At 40.0% G+C, this 19,820-nt stretch overlaps 1 protein-coding gene across 2 annotated transcripts in view; it reads right to left on the bottom strand.

Annotated features, from left to right (window-relative positions):
- Positions 1–1,660: 1,660 nt before the first annotated feature.
- Positions 1,661–19,820, bottom strand: part of nova1 (NOVA alternative splicing regulator 1) — a 32,670-nt gene continuing 14,510 nt past the window's right edge. For both annotated transcript variants that reach the window (XM_050035755.1, XM_050035765.1), the window contains exons 3-4: positions 7,536–7,702; positions 1,661–7,165 (exon numbers count right to left, since the gene is read on the bottom strand). In XM_050035755.1, coding sequence (XP_049891712.1) covers positions 6,146–7,165; positions 7,536–7,702 — 1,187 coding nt within the window. In that variant the 3' untranslated portion in view covers positions 1,661–6,145. The remainder of the gene's footprint in view (positions 7,166–7,535; positions 7,703–19,820) is intronic.

The following is a 19,820-nucleotide window of genomic DNA, read 5'->3' as shown; positions in this document are numbered from 1 at the left end:
AAACCAAACCCAGAAAGAAAGTTTATAATGACATGAAAATGATTGCAAGGTACTGGCATGCTTTCTTCAGTTTACACCTAAGCAAGCATTCAACCCTGCAGAATAGTCCAGATAACCAGAAAACAAAAGAACAGTCTCGCAGAGTTTGACAGATAAAGTGGTGTAAAATATCCAACACATACATGAGTTCTTGGGGATGGAGAAGGTCAACTAAGTTCATGGGAGGTTCAGAGGGTCAAAGACAAAAATGGCCTCATGTCAGGTTGGCAAGAATCCTGTATTTTCTCAGACGAAAGGGCTCAGAAATACCTTAATCCGTTTAAAGGGTGGACACAGTAGCAGATGCTCATTGTGATGGAACACAAATCGTGATGTCATGTAGGCTGAGAGAGTGACACTCTGGGAGAAGAGGTTTAAAGAGAGGAGCAAGCAGTCTTAGCCAGTTTGTAGTGTTTAAAATCAGTCCTAGCCTTCTTGTGAAAGGGCTCCGTGGGGGCGGATGAACGTCCAGGACACATTTGGAGTGAAATTAAAAACAAACATAACTTTTGGAATGATACCATAATTCGTTTGGCATTCAGATGTGAAGCAGTAAATGCAACGACAGGGGTCTGTGACAAAATAAGGAGAGAAATATCACTCTTTTAACTAGGCCTTTACTACTCAAAGTCTAATAGGTTTCCTCTGTGATTATTATCATGTTGAGGTGGCAGAGGCAATCTTCATTTTGCTGGTGCCGATTATGTCTCTCAGATCTGACTGTTATATCAGCCAGACTTTGAGCTTGCATCCCTCAGTACCTTCAGCCCAGTGTTTCAATTCTAATTTGCTGGAGAAATGAAAACCGATTTTAAATTGTAATTTAAAGCAAAAGAGGATGCAAAAGGACAAAAGTGTACAAATCCCTCCTGGTCCAGTGATTGACATAAACCTCTGCTGAAGGGAATGTGAAGGAGAGGCCTTCCAGTGAGGAAAGAGGTGCTACTTTTCTATTTTGTCTGAGACTCCAGCCCTTTCCATCATTCATGAGACCCAACAGGATCAGGGAATAAATAAATAAAAGTAACATCAGAGCAACAAAGAATAGCAAATAAAAAATTTGAAATGAACTGTTGAAACTTCATTTCACACCCAATATGACCCACTGATCAGTAAAGTGCATTTATGCAACACCAAACAAACAAGATAATGTTGACAGCGAATCGGAAGTTGTGTTAAAACATAATGTGGTTCATGACTATGGCCGTGTGAGGCCTACCTGACTATAGCTGAAATCTGTTATTGACATAGATATTAACTCTACATGTATTTGACATTCCTGCCCTGAATTTACATTAAAGACTGATAACATTCGACAGAAATTTAAAAAAAGAGTAAATGGGTACATTCATAGATTAGATCTGGGCTTTCAAGCTGTGACGTAAAAAAAAATAAATCTAAAAACATCATGGGACAGGTTATATGAGGTTCAACCTGTTTGTAAAAGAAATGCATGTCAGATATCCTAACAAAGCAAAACACAAGGAGCCAATGCACTGAATAACATTTTCACGTTTGCTTGTTTCACATTTTTAATACTCCTCACTGTACCTAAAACTCAAAATATCTTCTATGATGATGCGTAGAGACATGAACTTGATTAATGAGAATTTGATCTGAGGTTTGTGTGTGTGTGTGTGTGTGTGTGTGTGTGTGTGTGTGTGTGTGTGTGTCTTTTTTTTCGGGCCAACATGACAATAATGAGCTCCCTCCTAACTCACAACATAAAAAAACAACTTTTTCAACATGAGGCGAGTAAACTTAAGTGCTTTACATTTGACTGCATGCAGCGTTATGTCTTTGAATGTTGCGAGACACCTCGCAAATTTTTGTAATTTTTTTTCCTCCATAATTTACTTTGATACCATGCAATAGAAGACGTGCAAAAAGATAACACCTAACTCCACAAACACATTTTTGATTGTTAATGGTATGTTATGAATGCTTATAACATGTTATGCTTAGTCCATGCTGGCCTATAGAGACATTTGTGAGACAGCAGTACTTAAGCCACAGGTCAAACAAACACACAAGGGATGCATGGAGTGTAAAACAACATGGATCCATAAAAATCACAATCTTTAACTCTTACTCTATGTACCTATGGGATAAAACAATGCACAAAAAGTTCTTTGTCCTTTGTTTTCTTAAGTAATGTATTTGATTATCTTTTCTTAACTTAAAAGACAGTGTTTGATTGGCACTTGATCAGCACTTCTAAACAAGTTATTGATATCTAACATTTGATCGCACATCTACAATTTCAGAAGCTGCGGAGGTCTAGTTTGGCACAGGTTGTACTATGGAGTCTATTATTACTTTTACTATCTTACCAATACTGTATAGTATTCTATACACCTCGTTTTATGCTCCAGCCTTTTAGAGCATGTTTCTAATCAACAGACCAGACATCTTTTCAACTAAAATATTTTGTATAGTTTACTTATCAAATAGCAGCATTTTCATAACTTACAAAAAGTACATGTAAACCTATTCATTCAAAATCTTAGTAATTTCAAAGGTTCATACAACAGACATAAAACACAAAACAGGACAACATGCTACTATATTGCTTCCAATATTCTTTACATTTTCTTACTGTCAAACTAAATCATCAATGACAGAAATATGGACACCACCGGCTGATGATGAGTCATCATAATGCACAAACAAATCGCGAAGCTAATCTTAATCAGGCTTAGTTGGCACTCTCATCATCCACACAAATATAACATAGTTCACATTGTATCGACAACGCTGGACTGCATTTGGACTACAAACTAGAATAGCTACAATAAAGTACATATAGATCATATGACATGACATATTGTATTCCACAGAAATGAATTCTAGTCATTTTCAGATAAGAGGATATGCATAAAGGATGTCATTGTTTCGGCTTGAGGTCACAAACAAGTTCCCACCTTACTCACTATCTTATGCATTCTGTCCTACCTATGCTTTGTTTACAAGCTGAAACTTGAGCTCAGTTTGTTCAGCTGACGTATGAATATCTATTCAACCAAGATCTGCCTTCTTTTGGAAGAAAAAAACAACACTTTCTCTTCCCTTAAAAGGCCATAGTTCACGGTCGAAACTTTTCTAAATCCTGCTGTTTCTTCTTATAGAGGGAATTTGATACTTTGAGCTAACGTTGCTGGTTGGTCTTGTGGGTGTCACAGTTTTGGAGGCAGGTGTTTTCTGTGCATTTTAGCCTTGTGAGCTCTACGGCCTGGGAAAATATTTTCATACCCTTATGACCTATAGTGCATAACTCCCACCACCAGCACACCCAACACACCACCCATGAGAAGACAAGACAGGAGGAAGGAGAAAGAGGGGGAGAGCACAGTGTAGGAAGAAGCACATACAGGGATTAGGACACAGGAGGAATCTCAGAATGGTGAGAAACAGCAACATGCAGGGGAATCAAATGTTGAGAGAAAGAGGAAAGTTAATGAGGGGCAGAGAGAAATAGTAGCCTATTTGGCACAATGTAATGATCAGAGAGCTCTCTGCAGTCAAGCAGTCCAGTTGCATTGATAAAACATCCCCTTGTTTTGTGCTTGTATCTTATTATTTATTATATGCTAAAATCTTGGGCAGTAAAAAGTTATCTTTATGTTATGATTTTATTAGTGGCCAGATTGTAGTTATGGATGACTGTGAAGCCTTCCAGACACGTAGTGAAAGGAGAGATTTCAGTTAGGAAGAAAGGCTCACTGTTGCAATTTCCACACATAATGTTCAGACACAAAGAGTTGTTTAAAACACTTTCATATCCATTTACTTTCAAACATGAATTATGAAAATGAAAAGGCTGTTCATTGTATTTCCCCTCAAAAACGGGAGTGGTTCTGATTTTCTTGGACACTACTCAGCACCAACCCTCACAGCCGTGTATTCAGGAAGCTGATCATAGAGCTTGGGTTGATGGGGACAATTGAAAGATGTCTTTAGAGTGGGGACGTGGACGAAATAGGACTGGAGAATACAGTGCAGGAAAGTGCAGTGGGAATAATTTGTGGTTGGCTAATCAGAAAACGCCCGCTAATTTAAGTGCAGTGCAATGGTACTGGTAAACAGAAACATCACAAGACGCTGGAGTATAAATGTTCTTGTGGATATATCCCTTCTGTCAGTATTGGTATGTCTTGTTTATGTGACATAGATGTTCACATTAAAATATACTCACATCCCAGCAGGGACAGACATGCTTTACATTGTGTTCTTTATGTCTCACAGTGCAGTCTTCAGAGACCCAGTGTACGCAGGATGAACACCATGGATAGCAGCACAGAAGGAAGCCAAGGTAATCTTCAAGTGCTTGGAAATGCTCTAGACAATTAGCCTCCCTGCATTAGACAAACAATTGCCCATAAAAGACAATGATGCCAAAACGTTTCATGATGTTTATTACATGCTCCACCCGCAGTTAGTGAGCGTTAACGTGTTTTGGGGACAATAACAGGCTGCCTGGATGAACTGAAGTATCGTTTGTTTTTTGTCTTGATGCAAATTGGGAAGGATGGCTCACAGAAAAAAGAGAGTCCAAACCTTCTTTTCAAGTGTTTTTATTCTACTTCCCTTTCATTGGTGTGTGTCTCTTGACTATTTGGTACCCTTAATGTAAAGGCAATAGTTTCTTTGTTCACAGATATTGGTTCATACAGCTTTTCTTATCAAAATGCTTTTGTAGTGCTTTGTTCCCTTTGCCAACTGAACTGGTTAGACATTGCTTTAAGGTAGTCTGAGCTTTAAGTTAATTCTTGGGAGTTACAAAGGTGTGACTAAGGCAAACATAATGTCAGGTAATATCTCGAGTATGGCCAATTTTTAGTAAAAAACAAACAAACAAACAAAAAAAACAAAAGACCAGCTTTGGGAGCGAGGATGGACTTGGAATATTAAGACTGGATTGTTTTCCATCATGAAAGGCTGAAATCAATCCTTTTTCATTAGGTGAGAGGCTGGGGCAGATCCAATGGGCTACTAATGGCTGGACGACATATCAGCTTTTTTTTAGATCAAGACAACAGTCGCCAGAGAGATTCTGATTTCATGGTAAAGATACAGTATAAACCTAGTCCTATAGCACCAAGAAAGGGTTAAACGACATATTTCTGTGTTTGTAGCTGTGACTGAATATGCAAATATATTTCAGTGTTTGTGGGAGCATTATATGTGTGTTCATGTAAAATATATTCATACATTCCTGTGTGTCTCCTCTATCCTCTCACATTGATTATTTAACCCCTGAACTATACTTGCAGACAGCAACAGTGAAGTTCAGACTGGGTTTGAGTTATACATTTCTTTCACTGCAACACAATATTTGATCCCTGTAAATAAAAAATAGCAATAGGCTAATATTGTTTTTACATTCAGATCAACCTGCATTCACAGGTTTAAATAATCTATTTGTGTTTAAATGAGACCATGTCAATAAATAAAGGATGAAAAGATAAAATACCCAAATTTAGAAACTTCAATTATGATATGAGCCAGAATTCAACATATATCAACATAGATATGATTTCCTTAAAGAAATTATACTCAGATTGCTTCCCCATAGACTGAGATGACCAGGTGCTTGTCATAAAACCTCTCCCCTGTTAACAATGCCTTCTGCATTATATACAAAGAGCAAGGTTTGTAAAACAGCTCTATCAGCTGGCTGGAACTTCATCTGACACACTCAACTCACCGGGAGCTGAGGTTTGCAACTGAAATTAAAACCAACAAAACCCAACAGAAAAAAAAAGGAAAACAGCTATGAGGTTTTGGAGGAGGGTGAAACCCTGTGGCCTCACCCTTGAATCTGCAGCTTGGCAGTGGACCAGTTCAGCTTACTCTGATCACCATCGTCAAAAGGACTCGACACAAACTTTTAAAAAACATCAGGACGTCAGCCCTAAAAACACATTCACATATCACACACACTTATCTTGGTTGTCTCCCCCACCTCCTCCTTTGTGATTCTTTCATTTGATACTGAAATATTGAACAGATATTTGGACGTTTCTTTTTTTCTATTCATCGTGACCCTCACAATTCCCTTCTATCTCTGTCTTCATCCTTTCCTTCTTTCCTCTTCTTTTTCCTTTTAGCCCACCTTTTGTGGGTTGGTAGCACGCACGCCCTGCTCGTAAGTGATCCGCTGGCTGATCAGATACTGTGCTGCTTGCGTAGCGGCTGGCGACCCTGTTATGGTAACTTTACGGTTCCGAGTACCAGGAATGAACTCTCCCTTTTTGGAGATCTGGATGCGGGCTCCTGTTAGCTCCTGGTACTCTACCAGCGTTTTCCCTCCTTTCCCCAATATGGCACCAACCAGATTCTCGGGCACAGCAATCTCAACAACGTCCTTGGCCCCGTCTGCAAGCTTCTCTGTCGCCAATAGGGAAGAGGCCATCAGAGGGGATGAAGCATTTAGGTAACCATTGGAAGCCCCTGTAGCAGCAGCTAGAGAACCCAGCGAGAACCCCCCAAGGCCTGTAGCAGGGTGGCCAGCACTGCCGGAGGCATCACTAGCATAGGAGGCCAGTAGGTTAGCTGCAGCAGCAGCAGCTGGGTTAGCACTAGCTGCTACAGCAGCAAGGACCCCAGAAGCAGCTGCAGGGTTGAGGCCCAGACCTAGGGTGTTAGTGTTGTAGCCATAGCTAGCAAGCGTGTTGAGGGCTGAGGTGATGGCCAGCAGATCATTGCCAGAGAAACTGGACATGGCGGCAGGGAAGGCGCCCATTCCTGTCAAGCCAGCCTGGCCTAGAAGGCTGGAGGCAGTGGCAGCTGCTGCGGCTGCATTGGGCAGCACCTCGGCTGTATTAGCGTAGGGGGAGCCAGTGGGGTTGGAGTTGGCCACTGGCCCCGAGACGTTGGAATAGCTGATGTTGAGGCAGCTGCTGCTCTGAGGGTCCTCCTGGATCTTCTGCACTATGATCTCCACAGCCTTACGGTTCTGTTCAGGCTCCCCACTGATGGTAACTACCCGCTCCTGCAGGTTGATGCCCTCTGGCTTCTGGGAGAGCTGCACCCAAGCCCCTGACTGCTCCATTACGGCTTTCACTGTGGCTCCGCCCTTGCCAATAATCAGCCCAGCTGTGCTATTGGGCACGATCAATTTGGCCTGTAGAGATATACAAAAATTGAAGAAGCAATACAAGATAACAAGGAAAAGATTCAACAGCAGACATGATTTACAGAAGGAGGGATATCTCTCACTGAGTCAGAGTACTATACCAGCCCCCACTTTACTCAGCAATTTGTTAATCCCAGGGGTTTAGGCTGCAGCTGCCACCCGGCTCTGTCTAGCTATGAAAGACTGTAGGTAAAAATAACCACATACCCTCACATTTTCCTGACCCTACCAGACTGGGTCATGGCCCAGAGAACAAGTCAGACTGGTGACTAATAAACAAGGTGTCCTGGAAGTGAACTGTTCCCCCCACATAGTGATCACACATCCTCATGACCTTACTGACTGCAAAGTGTCTCACCTGTTTGACACGGTCGGGGTTGACAGTGGTCTGTGGCTGCAATATGCTGACTGGTTCGGGTTTCTGGGCGCTCTGGGGCATCTCGCGGACTTTCTCCGCTATGAAGTTGTGGACACCATTGAGGGCTTCGACTGTACCCTGTATCAGACAGACACGTTCTGTTGTTCCTGTGATGAGAAAGGAGGAAGAGGACAAAAACCAGTGATCGGTTACTGTAATGTGCTCTGAGAGGGTTCTTGGCGAGCAGATTTGAGGGATTTGCTGAGGGTTGGACAAGCTACATTTATATTAAGATGTCTTGGCAATGAAAAATGTTCCTTGACATTTCACAAAGGGACCCAATTACCAAGCTATTCCTTGCTTCCTCCATTTACACAATCAACAGAGAAACAGCTGAAAGAAAGAGCCGTGCTTGGTTAGCGAGCCACAGGGGGGGAGAAGGATTCCTCTTCAATGATGTAACTCTTTCAGGGTTGTAATACGGAGCCCGTCCTTGCTTTGCAGCTCTAATAGACTAAACACACGCTTGTTCCTCCTCTAGGCTCCTTTCTACACCCACATTGACGACCCAACTGGCATTCCGTTGCCATGGTAAAGGGGCCGAGCCGTGGAAACAGGTGATGCAACAGCAAGTCCTTTATACTTGCTTGCATGATTTTTAAAACACTCTCCTTTTTGTATCAGCCTTCCTGCCTCGCTCTCTTAAACATTTTACTGCTTGTTGGTTGAAATGAAGAGGAAATGTCTCTCAATTTTCTTAGATGACTTAACAGATGGCATAAATCTCAATAAGGCAAACATTTCAGTCAGAGGAAAGTATCACATTTTCTCCATTAATTGGAAAAAAAAAATGTAACTGGGAGGACTAACTGATATGGTAATCCTGTGTCTAAGAGGCACCACTCTACCTCATCATTGACATTTCCATTTCTAATTCAACTGACTAACAAATTATATGACTGGCCGACACACAAATCTGTTCTCCTAGCCATTTATCAGAACTCAGGAAATGCTACAATTAATCCAGGGAAATTAGTCAAAGTCAGACCTGATTGGCTTCATGTCATAAACATGACTAATAATAGATCTGAAAAACCACTAGGTCAGTTCAGGCATAGCAGGAAAAGCAGTAGTAATCTCCAATTGGGCAAAACCTGACCTGTAACTGATCTTAGGGAGCGATCACACCGAGATGAAACGCTAGAAATGCGACGCCAGTAAAACCATTGTTTTCCTATGGCCAGTAAAACCATTGTTTTCCTATGATACGGCGCGTCTGACCGGCATTCAAGCGTCTTTTTAGACAGCCGTTTTTCCGGCGTCTTTTTAGACGCACGTTTTTGTAGATGCGCGTTTTTAGATGCGCGTAGACACTGGAAGGTTAAAATATTTTCAACTTTTTGAGCGTCAGACGCCAGTAGCTAGCACGCATTGAATAAGCGCTTCCAGCATTTCAAGCGTCTTTGAAGCGTCCACGTCACTAGTGTCTCATTTCTGTGTGATCACCCCCTTACTGCCATAGTTTCCTTGATAACAGACATAAGCAAGAAGAACATTAAACCCGATTCTAAATTAAATTGACCAAAATAAACCAAAAATCCTGCTGAAAAACAGACAACAGCAGGCTATAAATGAAATGTTTTACAGTTTTGAACAGAAGTACAGTTTGCGCTTCTTGCTGTGCTGCACCTGCCTGTCATTCCTGAAGTGACAAAGTGACAGCCTAAAGCCTAAAGCCTTTAGATTTTTATGGTGACTTTATCTATTCCAGATGCTGCCTTTTGAAATCTCCAAAAAACTAAAAACACTACAATAAACTGAATGGGGGCTGGGACTTCCAGACTTCAGGTATTACTTCTGGGCCCCACAACTGAGACCTCAAGTATCATGGATTAAGGATTTTTTATATAAATGATGGTCTGATACAGTACGATATCATATGATACATACGATAGAATACAATACGATATGATATAATATGATATGATATTTCATTATTTGTAAATATTACTTCCTTTCTGTCTGCTTGATTGTATGTTTATGTTTTCTTACATGTTCAAAATTAATATCAAACTGTCAATGTATAGTTACTTTGATTTATACATCCAAAAGGGAATGGGAGTCAGTATTAACTTATTAAATCCCACCCCTTCTCCATAAAGTCATTGAGTGAAATGAAACAGACAGCTTCCTTATGCTGATAAACGTATACCTTAGACTTTTCTAAATATGCAGTGTTTATTACCATTTAACTTTGTCACACAAAAATGACCAATGTAGATATATAACATTAATTACCAAATATCTATCTTACGAAACATAAACCTGTCTTAGTATATAATAAAAATTAACAATTAGCCATGACTTACAAATATAAACCAGTCTAAATGTATGATATATATTACCAATTATATTTGCCTTACAAAAATAAATATTAATATCCGTGTATATCTTAATCAACTTCACCTGCTAGCTTTATATATTTAAATACATGAATATATACAATCTAAACATACATAATTCTTCAGTGTATACATATGTGTACACCCACATACCCATATGATAATATTTGATAATTGTTTGATTGGTTTGATAATGAAAGGGGCCTCTGTCTAATGCCCCTTAAGGCACAACCCTTCTTGGATGTTTCCCTAAAATATACTGAAATGGGGGAATTGACTAGAGTAACCCTAAAAATCTGGAGAGCTAACTTCACAAATCTTATCAGTGGCCATTGTGGGTTATCTTGGGGATTTTACACCAGCACAAATAGATGCAGGCTTTAAAAAGTGGTCTGAATATGGAAAGAGATATTTGCATGAAATTCTTTACAATGGGGAGCTTAGGTCATTTGAACAAGTAAGACAAGAGTTCACATTCCTAAGATATTCATAATTGAGACATTTTCTTACAACACATAAGGAATGGGAAAATGTGATAAAGCCTACTCCAACAGAAAGGTACAGCACTGAAACAGTGTCTGTATAAACAGTACAGTCGACAGGACGGGATCATGGGTGGGACAGAGGACATTTTGATAACGTGTTATGGGTGTGACTGACCAGGGAGATTTAAAAAGCAGTAAGTAGGAGTTGGTGGCTAACTCAAAGAAGAACAGCAGCTGAAAATGTCCTCAAATTGTGAAAACAATGAGATTCAGGAGCTTCAAGAGGATGAGATCAGGAGGATGAGATCAGCTGCCATATAACAGAGATGATAAATGATTGTTACTGCCATGTTATGCAGTTGTTGGATGGATAAAACAAACTCCAGACTTTCACCCAGGAGCCCAGTGTTTGTGTCCCATATGAAAACAAAAGTCAATTGAGATATTTTAATAACAGTGTTGTGTGCTAGTATGTCAATCAATCAATCAATCAATTTTATCTATAAAGCCCAATATCACAAATCACAATTTGCCTCACAGGGCTTTACAGCACACGACATCCCTCTGTCCTTAGGACCCTCACAGCGGATAAGGAAAAACTCCCCCAAAAAAACCCTTTAACAGGGGAAAAAATGGTAGAAACCTCAGGAAGAGCAACTGAGGAGGGATCCCTCTTCCAGGACGGACAGACGTGCAATAGATTACGTACAGAACAAATCAACATAATAAATTAATAGTAATCCGCATGACACAATGAGACAGAAAGAGAGAGAGACAGAGAGAGAGAGAGAGAGAGAGAGATGCAGGACAGACGGTAATGACAGTAGCTTACAACAACATTAATGAAGGTAATACTATGATAATTATAATTACGGATATTGTGGTACAATATGTTGAAAGTATATATATTAATATATGATAGTATACATATGTGACAATAATCATATGTGTATAATAGCAGTAGATGTATGACTAATGATAACAGCAGCAGCAGGAGGCATCAAGCAGGACCACCACAGCAGCACAACCACACACGTCACACTATCCAGGCACTGCTGCGATATAAGTTAACCTGCCAGACTGTGGAGCACAAGGGCTCCGGAAAAGAAGACGAGTTAGTGACATGCAGTACGGCTGAGTTAGCGAGATGCAGGAACAGGACATGAGTGTTAGCAAAGGAGAGAGAGAGAGAGAGAGACAGAGAGAGAGAGAGAGAGAGTGAGAGAGAGAGAGAGAGAGAGAAGGAGAGAAGGTGCTTGGTGTATTATAGGGGGTCCTCCGGCAGACTAGACTTAAGTCAGCCTAACTAGGGGCTGGTACAAGGCAAGCCTGAGCCGGCCCTAACTATAAGCTTTATCAAAGAGGAAAGTCTTAAGTCTAGTCTTAAATGTGGAGACGGTGTCTGCCTCCTGGACCGCAACAGGAAGATGATTCCACAGGAGAGGAGCCTGATAGCTGAAGGCTCTGGCTCCTGATCTACTTTTGGAGACTTTAGGGACCACGGGTAACCCTGCATTCTCAGAGCGCAGTGTTCTGGTGGGATAATATGGCACTATGAGCATACTATGCTAGAAACATATTCCATGTGACATATGTCATATGTTACAATACGCTGGTGAGAAACACACTTATTTTAAGTCAAACCATGATGTTTTCTTCTCAACCTAACCATATGTTTTTGTTGTCTGCCCCTAAGGAAATAAACCTAAAAACAAAGTGTTTTGCCTACGTTCTAAGTTTATTTTGGTAAGAGACTGTATGCATTTAACAAGCAGAAACTATACATTTCCTGTGAAAATGGAAGTTCATTTTGAAAAGACACAATGCATGTAACCAGTGTAAATTGGCATGCCATCCCTGTGTGTCAGTTTAAACATGAATCAGACGGCGTTATTTCCCATTGTTTCTACTAATAGTGTCTATGCTGGCGAAATGGTAAAAGGATATCATATCTTGTGTATGCATATAAAGCCAGGATGAATGAACAGGCACAAAATATAAAATATGAAGAGGTTGGAACTAATATGTGTGCAAAATCTAATTACACTGGAGGTGGACATAAAAAAACTGGGGCTTGCAGACAGTGATTTTACCCTCGTCTGACTTATTGGAACTTACTTGGCCCTAACCCAATGCAACAAATTATCTGTTGTCTTTAGTGACGCAACACATCCTTAGAAGACATATTGCCTTGAGCGATCATTGCTTTTTCACTTTTTCTGAATTCATCACTGGTTGATTAGGTCCTTCTTCGCTTGGTACAGCAACCTCTAGTTAAAGATCTCTGCATCTAGAAAGGTCTTGACAGTGCTGCTTCCAGATCACTTTATCCTAAGGCAGAAACCATGACATGATTACAACGTTTATCTCAGATGAGACACCATAAAGGGTACATGAAAGTATCCAAATGTTACATTTTTATTCTCAACACTTTTTACTTCCTAAATTACTTGCATCGGCTTTTGTCTTGTGTCTTTCCTTGAGGGTGACAAATTTCATAATAAAAGCCCTGGGCTTTGAGTTGCACTAAGAGTTGGCTCATCCTCTTGTTGGCAGGAGGGGAGAGAAATGTGTCAGTGGCCCTGAAAGCACACATCCCAGCCTTCAGCTCTCCCTAAGAGACCAATGACTCCATCTTGATTCTGAAGTAAGAAAGTTTCAGTACTTGCATCTTGCTGCCTGAGCTTTTCTGTGATGAGCACCTCTGCCTTAGCTTGTCCAAATCCTTTGTCTGATTCATTCAGACTGTTAGCATGCCACACATAAAGTATCACCCATAATTACTGTCATCGCATCAGCAGATTTTTAAAGTAATTATTCACACTACAAATTGAGCTGGAATGTTTTTGTTGGAAATCAGTGCTAAATATATTCATCATGTCACGTTGTTGCCATATGGCACGCTTTTCTAAAATGCAAACACTGATTTTAAATGTGGGGAACTCTTGGGGCATGCTATTTATATCCAGTCAATCAGAAACAGTCTCCTGGACAACTTTTACATTACATGACTCCCTGACCACAAGTTCACAACAGTTGAACAGACACTGTTGCTGTCTTTGAAAAAAAAAAAAAACAGTAAACACAGCATGCTCATCATACAGTCTTTCTAGCAGTTAGAACAGAGAAGTAATCCATTAAAATGCTGATTGTCATGCACCTGGGCCTGATACTCTGCAAGACAGTCAAATGATACTTTTTTTACCACTAACCTGTAAATGTAGACAGAAACAGGATACTTTGGAATTTTGGAATTATTTTTGCAATCAGTATCATTTAGGACTGCAGTAATATGCAGTAGGATCTGATGTCTGTGTCATATTCAAATATTTTTACCTTATATTTTACTTTTCCTGATACAAAATCCAGAAGTTACATATGATCTTTAGTCAAACACTGTCATTTTAGGGGTGTTAACTGACAGTGTTAGGAGGGTTACATTTAAAAGATATTCCACTACAGATTACTAAATACGTAATCTCTATGTAATTGGTAGCATATTCCATTAGATTACTCAAATTAAGTGATGTATTCTAAATACTGTGGATTACTTTTGAAATATTTCAAAATCGTCACGCTGAGCTAATTTTTCTGGGTCTTTCATTCTCATGTCAAAAACACATGACAGCGTCCTGGCTGTGCATGTCCTCTGACACTGTCATGTGGCAGATGCACTGCACACACTTAAAAAAAATCTATTCATGGGAAATTCATGCCTTATATGAATTTTGCACTGTGTCCTAACAGCAAGCGAGCGGCACTCTCTGTCCACACAAAATCTGTGTGAAAATGTGCAATTCTGTTGCATCATGTAAACAAACAATGTAGCTATCAGCTGTAAACTCGACTGGAGGTGTATCCTCTTAAAAGATGGGACATTACTTTCTCTCTACGTTTCAATTCAATCAGTTTCAATCAATTTTATCTATAAAGCCCAATATCACAAATAACAATTTGCCTCAGAGGGCTTAACAGCATACAATGTCCCTCTGTCCTTTGGACCCTCACAGCAACTCCCCCCAAAAAAACCTTTAACGGGGAAAGGGTGCTTTTTAATCAGAAAATACATGTTTTATATTGTGATATTCACTAGCAATGACAAAAAAAAATACACCCAAATGCAGGTAGGCTGTTATTACCGATGGTCATTACAAGAAACTTTTTGCTTCCTAGTGAGCCCCCTCCAGCCAGCTGCCATCTTATTTAGGTTTTTGCAGTGAAATGAGAGGTGTCATATAGAGAATTCATCATTTCAACTTCATGAATCAGCTGTTTTTCTTCCACTGCAGAGCTTTCAAAGCTAGTGACAGGAATTAATAGAAACAGCTTGTCCGACAAAAGTTTAAAACAGTAGTGCTGCATCACTCGCAGCAAGTTAGGACAGTCCAATAGAAAACAATACAATCAAACTCATGCTCGCTCGCGTCATTTTCATTTAGGATAGAGTGTTAGAACAAATAAAACAAAATTTAATAAAGTATTATTTTCAAGTAATCTATGTTTGAAGACAGTAACTGTATTCAGAATACAACCAATCTGAATTGTAACAGACAGTTAACAGTTACTCATACTTTGGATTGTACATACATAATTTAGTTCATTGTATTCTGTCACTCTCCAATCCCATACAAAAATAAGGCTGGAGGTATCCTAAACTTCTGTTATTATGTGTCAACAAATGTCATGATAAGACCAGAACCTACAATGCATTGGTCCACTGCTCACTGCTTACCTCTGCCTGTCAGTGGCTCTCAGAACCAAGCCCACTAGTTCCTACTTAATCTTTAAAAACAGGTGACATATATAGTTTAGTTATGATAGTATACCTATTTAAAAAAGACTGTCATTTCTTAAAACAGCTGGTCATCGTAGTTTTTAGCACAAACCAACACTTTCTCACTCCGACCTTGTCACATATTGACGTTTGGTCATGGACTTTCCACGTCAAGATACGATGTGCAAGATACCGTGGGTGTTTTGGTTATTAACGTTTTGGGATGCCGTGTCAACCTCAGCCTTTTACGTGCATTATCTCCTCCTCACAAAATACACTTCCGTTTTCACGTGAAATGTACAGTTTGTATACAGTCTCTTTCATAAATGCACTACGTTGGTACAACACCGCAAATTGACATTTTTTTCTCTCAGCAACAAACACACATGGTTACCCTTTGCCTACACACAGACATAGTTGGGTTTAGGCAACAAAAGCACTTGGAAGCAAACACAGGCTTCCCGGGTGAAAGTCACTAGTTGTTGAACCCATCCACCACCCCTCCCTCCAGCCATACTCGGACCTTCGGCGCCCTAACTTTCGTTGTTGTCCCGCCACGTTCACCCCTGATGCTGCCAGGCAGCAACTGGCCACATATCATGCCAATGTGAAAAGACAGCTTTTTTCTTCAATGTCTAAAGCCGGAAGTCACTGACCAAATGCTGGCTTTCGACTTCAGAATGAGACCAGGTTGCTCAAACAGGAGAGATTTGCTTTTGTTGGGGACTATTTACTGTAGTAGATTTATACACATTTGGTGCTTTCATGAGTATCTGGGGCAGCAGGTCAGTGTATGTAGGATTGAGTAAAAATAAACTACACTGTGTGTGTTCGTGGTATGGCACATGCCACCCAGTGCAACAGTGTGGCTCACTGATGTGTTTTTAATAGTATTTGGACAACAATGCAGCTCTGTGGCACAGAGGAAGAAGGTATACATGCTGATACACACAATACTTGATAGTAGATACAATCACTGTTGGCTTTGGTCTTCTCATGAGATTTGTCAACATCAAGAAAATAGAGAATAGGACCAGATCAGACTCTTCCTTTAACAAATATGCATCCACTAAAACAGCAAAACAGACTATAGAGTTGGGAAAGTACAGATCAGAAATACAAATCAAATGGTAGAGAGGCTTGTGCTGAAAAACAACAAGTGGTCATGTGACTCTGTAAACCAATTTCATGTGCAGACCTCTTGCTGCGTAGTGAAGGAGGCTGTGCAATCATTTCAGCAACTTCAGCTCCATCCTAATTCTAACTATAACAAATGTCAACATTTGTGGGTTAAAATTGCTAGGTTTTTGATAGTGGTGCTGATGGACGCCATGTACCATGTACATGCTAAAAGAAGGAGGTACACAAATCTAATAAAAAGAGTACCTCCACCTGTGGAGGGTGGTGTGACAGCCCCAGGGACATTTTGTGAAACTATCACAATATGAAACCATTGAATAATCAGTTTTACTAGCTAATGGTTAACTTCTCAAATGTCACATTGAATGTAATGTTAAAAAGTCACGGTTATTGATGCCATGTAGTGCGTGTCTTGTATAATAACCTGTCAGCAAAAAAATGATGAAGCACATCAAGGTATGCCCTACCAAACTAGTACACTGTCACATTAATGATAGTGTATATCTGATAACATTAGTATTGTATAGAATTGCAACACAGTTTGCAGTAATTAAAAGCAAATCAGGCAGTTTTTTTTAAGTTGCAACAAGCCACAGCAAACAAAAAATATGATTCATTTGCAGTGTACAGCAAGCATTACTCAATACTCAAGTGACATTAGCAAAAGAAGCCTAAAAAGAAGGTGTCTGTCAACACTGTAAGTCTGTTTCATTACAAACGAAGAAAATAGAGGTAGAAAATAATTATTTTCTACCCACTGACTTCTCATAACTGCCTACTGCCTCACTTGCTTCATTACCTTATAAAACTATTATGTTTGCAAATGGCTAGCAATTTATTAATGTAGGCTATCATCCTAAAACTTGCGGCTGCTAAAAAAAAAGGCTAGAATGGCTGCAAATGATGACTAGGTAGTAGCTATGCTAGTTTACACTAGTTTGTCAATGCACTTTTATCACAGGCTAAGCACGACTCCTTGTGACAAGTAAACGTCCAGGCTTCCAGCTGTAAAATTAGTGGTGTTTCCTTTTGATCAACTAACCTTTGCCAATGAAAAGAAAACTGTAGCAGCTGCTGTGTATTAACACATTTGATATTGTGCTTGCAGATGGTGCAAACAGAGACTGCTCTTCAGTACAACATTAGCACAATGAAGCAGAAAAGTACTTTAGAATATTACAGTGCAGCAACTGTTTGTGGTGGAAGATGGTCACCACAAGTGGGTTGCACCAACCAAGGTCTTTACTAAGCCTGGTCCTAACAGATAAGTCGGATTTTATTAAGACCAGTCTTTAGAACGGACTTTAAGTTGGTTGCACCAACCAAACTTAAACCTAGTCTTAAGTATGCCTTGTATTAGTGATGCATGCTCATGTGAATGCTCAGCAAATATGGCTATAGACTAGGGGCATGGTTCACCAGAGGATCCGCGATACAATATTATCATAATACTTAAGTCATGATACAACATTATTGTGATTTTAAATATGTTGCGATATGCTGAGTATTGCAATAAAATATATTAAGATATATTGCATTTTATTACTTTTTTCACCTGTAAATTATGCACCCAAAGGAAAACTTTGTTAACATCTGTTTTGTGTAACAAGATAAAGTTTGAGTCTGTTCATCTCACCCTTTGCCATTTTCACAGCAAAATGTACCCAGTGGACTCAAAAAGTAATTTATTATATTATTCTAGTAGGCTACTTAAAGTTTAATTAGTATTTGTACTATCAATAATTTATATAATAAAAAATCCAATACTCAGCACTGCGTGACGATACGATATTGCTGCACAAAAATATCTTGATACTATGCTGCAATAAACACTGTGGCCTGACCTATTTGGCATTTCTGCTGAGCTTATTTTATGTGCTATTTTGTTTTGCTAGTGTCTTTGATAAACCAAATCTACTGGCACGGAGGCTGAGCAATGTACTGCTGTGGACAGGCCTGCGCAAAACATATTTTAGCCAACTCGGAGTTTATGTAAGCGTACGCTATATTTGAATATTTGCTTTGCTTTACCTTACACATTAACTGATCAAGGCAGCCAGTGTTGTGCTAAGTAAAATTACATGAAATGTTTTTGTCTATGGAGTCTGGTGGCTTGGATTTAATGGCTTCAGTTCCCTGGCAGAGTAGGCTGTCTGATGACAAGGTAAAGCTGAGAAAATATTTAAAATACAGTGTACACAAAATTTTCTTTGTTGGCCTTTTTAGATGACTTAAAACAAATTAACTGAAGTCGTGTCAGCTCAGCGCTGTTTGATTTCATGAACGAGATAAAAGGATTGTCTCGGAAGTTGTTATAAATTAACATTGTGATTTGGTCTATTGCCAAGCAGCACATGAGTTGCTAAGATACACTGTTGACATTCTCCTGCTGTCTTGCTAATGTGTAGCTAATGGTTCTACCATTTGCAGAAATGTTATTATGGAGGCTCACAGGGCAGGAATTTCACGAGGGCCACGAGGGCCACGGCTCTCGTGCCCTCCTCATTTGGCCCTGTGCCCTTGAAAAAAATGTCTGCCCTAAGGCCACAGTGGCCTTGATGCCCCGCCCGCACTGCCCCAGGTGATTTTGCCTCTTTCCTGTCAACACGGCTTTGCACCACACCTGCGTCTATTGAGAAAAAGAATGCGATGACATTCTGGACTTTTATTGAGCAACATCAGATGAGACGATGCATACATCACCAGTGGAGGGTTTGATTCGAGCCTGGCATGAACCGCTCAGACAGGCTGTAACGACAGTTTGACACCAGTCTATCACCGGCCAACCAGGAGACTTCATCGAACGCCTGGGCAGGGATCGGTACCGAGACCCAGTATTAAACAACCCAAGGCAAGTTTAATCAACACAGTAATAATAGTAAGCTCCGCCATTATCTGTGACACTTTTTAAAGTTTCGGTTTCATGTAGCCTATCATCATTGTGCAGCGGTGGGGCCGCGGTGCAGATGAAGGGAATATAATTTCAAGATGACTCTAGTTAACGACAACTACACTTGTTACTGTGAGTAAGTGCAATAAAACCTCTGCCAGCCAAGCCAGTACTTTATCAATACATGTGATCAGCATGTAGAAAGCCATATTTCAATCCACTCTGTCCACAGTCTCTCATTCGCCGCTATTATGATTTATGATCGTGGTCGACACAAGCACATCGCACTCACGGTGCTAACAGCAAAGTGTTATAGACTTAAAACTAAAATGAAAGCTGTCTGTATGTAGGCTAACACCTTATCTGAACATGTACCTGAGGCAGCCGACCTGCAGACTGTGAGTGTCCGCAGTAGAGGAGGGACAGAGAGCAGGATGAATGACTGATACTGATGTTTGTCTTCATGCTGAGATAACGTGACTTTCTTCACTCAGTATTGTGATGTCAGGAGGAATATTTATATTCCAGTGAGATATTATTGGGTTTTAAATAGTGACTCTGTTGTTGTAAACATGACTGTTGCTGCCATGGACT

This window comes from Epinephelus moara, chromosome 3 (genome assembly GCF_006386435.1).
Source record: "Epinephelus moara isolate mb chromosome 3, YSFRI_EMoa_1.0, whole genome shotgun sequence".
Taxonomy (NCBI): domain Eukaryota; kingdom Metazoa; phylum Chordata; class Actinopteri; order Perciformes; family Serranidae; genus Epinephelus; species Epinephelus moara.
Note: the sequence above shows the minus strand (reverse complement) of the source record. Positions and strands in the feature narration are given on the sequence as shown.